A 2,941-nucleotide genomic window follows, 5' to 3' on the forward strand; every position below is an offset into this window, starting at 1 on the left:
CACACAGAGACACACACACACACATACACACAGAGACACACACACACACACAGACACACACACACATACACACAGAGACACACACACACACACACACCCACCCACCCCCCCCCAGCGGGGGGGCGTTGCTCTACGTCTTCAATCATTTCCTGTGAACAGAAACAGACGTTGGTCACCTTTAAATATATGTTGACCTACACATTAATATATTCCGCTTTTATTCTGAAATTCGAGTTCTGTAGACAGCACATCCTGTTGGGACATTTCAGAATAAAAGCCTGTTTTCTGAATGTACCATTTTCAGATGTGAAAACGTCGCAAAATAAAGTAAAAAAAAAACGTAAAGTTTCACGTTTGACGTGAAAACTGAAACGCTAGAAATGTTCCAATCCCGTTTTGGGATGTTATCTGTAACCATGGTAACAGCTTAGAGGAAAACAGTTGGTTCTTCACAATAAAAGCAACAAAGTGAGCGTGCAGGAAGACGCGGTCTGACCTGCCGCCGCGTCAGTCGCCGTCGCCGCCGCCTCTCCGGTACATCGGCACGTTGATGCTGTGGAACGCCGGCACCCAGCGGTTGTCATGGAGACCCACGTTGCAGCCAGGCGCGTCCCGGCGCGCGCCGCGGCAACACATCCAGTAGCCGGGGCCGTAGGGCAGCGCCTGGCAGTACGGCTTGTGGTGCCAGCGGCACGGCACGTCGCCGCGCCCGTACCGCTTCTTGCACTGCTTGCAGGGGTCGTCGCGGTAACGTGGGTCGGACACCCAGAGCGAGTCGGCGGGCCGCACGCCGTAGTCCTCGATGACGGAGCGGAAGTAGCGGCAGGTGCACTTGAGCGCGGCGAGGCTCTGCGTGGGCAGCAGCGCCAGGATGCTCAGCAGGACGTGGTGCGGCAGCACGGCGAGGAACGGCTGCGGCGCCAACAGCTGCTGCAGCCGCTGGCGCACCGACAGGAAGTCTGGGGACGCGCGGCGGGGGGGCGACGAGCCGGCGGCGTCCGCACCCGGAACCGGCGCCTGCAACTTACAACAGACACTCAGTTCACATATCTGCTATATTAACATTATAAAGACATTCCATGAAGCATTTTTATTAAATATCATTTAAATCAGATGAAGACGTCAGAGTCTGAAATCTGAATTCCCAAAATGTGCAAATGTCAAAAAAGGGTCAAAAAGGTCAAGAGAAGGTGGGAAGAAGAGGTCGTACCTGCTGCTGAGCTCGGTCCGCCTTCCTCCTCTTCCTCCTCTTCTCTGATTGGCTGCCAGAGTCGCAGGAAGCCGGAGGGGGGCGGGGCTTAGAGGCAGGAAGCAGGAACAACAGGCCAGGTAGAGGCTCCACTTTTGGAGCCGTCGGAGTCTGTGAGAGGGGCGGAGTCTGTGAGAGGGGTGGGGTCTGTGAGAGGGGCGGGGTCTGTGAGATGGGCGGGGCATGTGGGAGGGGTGGGGTCTGTGAGAGGGGCGGGGTCTGTGGGATGGGCGGGGCATGTGAGAGGGGCGGGGTCTGTGTGTGAGTCTCTGTGGCGTCCAGCGTCTCGTCTTCAGAGCTACCGCTAGCCACGGCTGAGACGGCTGTTTCTGAGCAGGCGATTGGCTCCCCGTCCGTCGATGATGTAATCGATGATGGCGATGACGGCGGGCAGGGGGCGGAGCTCTGGTCCCCGGGGGCGGCGAGCAGGACGCGCCCCACCATCCTCCGCAGGCTGTTGTTTCTCGACAGATCTCCCGCCGATTGGCGCTTCACGCACGACGACTCCAGCCGCGCCACCATGTCCGACACCCGCACGCTCTCTGGCTCCGCCCCCTGCTCCCTCTCTGGCTCCGCCCCTTTGCCCTCAGGGGGCGGGGCTCTGGACAGCGTGATGGAGGCGGAGCTTCTCTGCAGGGCGAGCAGCGGCTTGGCGTGGCCGGCTCTCTGCTCCAGGAACGCCACCATCTCCACCACCGACACCTTCTGCTCCGCCGCCACCGCCTCGCCGCCCGAGTCACATCGCCCTGGCAACGCTTTTTGAGTGTCCTGCTGGTCGTTACCGGACCGGCGGCGCCGCTTAGCGCCGCAGTTACCCTCCCGGGTTCCCTTGGCCTTGGCGGCGCGTAAGAGTCCCGTCATCGCCGCGTGGTTCGTGGGCGCCGCACGGGCGCCGGAGCCCCCGTTAGGCGCGCCACGCCGGCCGCCGCCGCCCTCGTCGTCCGAGGCGAAGATGGCGATCTTCTCCCGGACGTGTCCCGGCGTGATGACGGCCCAGACGTCCGCCGGGGCCTCGCCGTCCTCCGCGGTCGAGTCGTTCTCGCGGCCCGGCGCCCGGAGCGGCGCCACTCCACCGCGCGGCGTGTTGGGGGAGAGGATGCCGAACGGGAGGCGGTTGCCGACGCTGGTGATGTTGTTGTTGCCGTGGTTACCGCCGAAGGTCCTCAGAGACGTCTGAACAACGACGTCCGAACGCAACTCTGAGCGCACGAGCTTTGGATGCATGATGGTCCTGGAGGAGGGAGAGAGGTGTTTATAGAACACACACACTGACACACACACACACACACAGAGACACACACACACACACACACACACAGACAGAGACACACACACACACACAGAGGGACACGCACACACACAGAGGGACACGCACACAGATGTGTTGGTTTAGTCAGGATTAACCTTCTCCAGGGAGACGTCAACAAACCGGTTCAACATGAAACTGAAACCTGAGTAACTCCAACAGTTCAACATCAGCGCCGGAGGCTCCTGACAGAAGAAACAGGAGGAGAAGAAGAAACAGGAGGAGAAGAAACAGGAGGAGAAGAAACAGGAGAAGAAGAAACAGCTCGGGTCTTTCAAGGACACGTCTGTGTCTGCTGACTGAGAACAACATGTCTTCCTCTCCGTTCCTGTCAGAGCAGTAATGCCTTATAAGATCACACACACACACACACACACACACACACA

General features: G+C 59.5%; 1 protein-coding gene across 1 annotated transcript in view; it reads right to left on the minus strand.

Moving 5' to 3' along the window:
- Positions 1-49: 49 nt before the first annotated feature.
- Positions 50-2,941, minus strand: part of fbxo34 (F-box protein 34) — a 4,176-nt gene continuing 1,284 nt past the window's right edge. The window contains exons 2-4 of the mRNA XM_034866344.1: positions 1,211-2,480; positions 497-1,017; positions 50-149 (exon numbers count right to left, since the gene is read on the minus strand). Coding sequence (XP_034722235.1) covers positions 508-1,017; positions 1,211-2,480 — 1,780 coding nt within the window. The 3' untranslated portion in view covers positions 50-149; positions 497-507. The remainder of the gene's footprint in view (positions 150-496; positions 1,018-1,210; positions 2,481-2,941) is intronic.

The sequence above is a fragment of the Etheostoma cragini genome, unplaced genomic scaffold, assembly GCF_013103735.1.
Source record: "Etheostoma cragini isolate CJK2018 unplaced genomic scaffold, CSU_Ecrag_1.0 ScbMSFa_4665, whole genome shotgun sequence".
NCBI lineage: Eukaryota > Metazoa > Chordata > Actinopteri > Perciformes > Percidae > Etheostoma > Etheostoma cragini.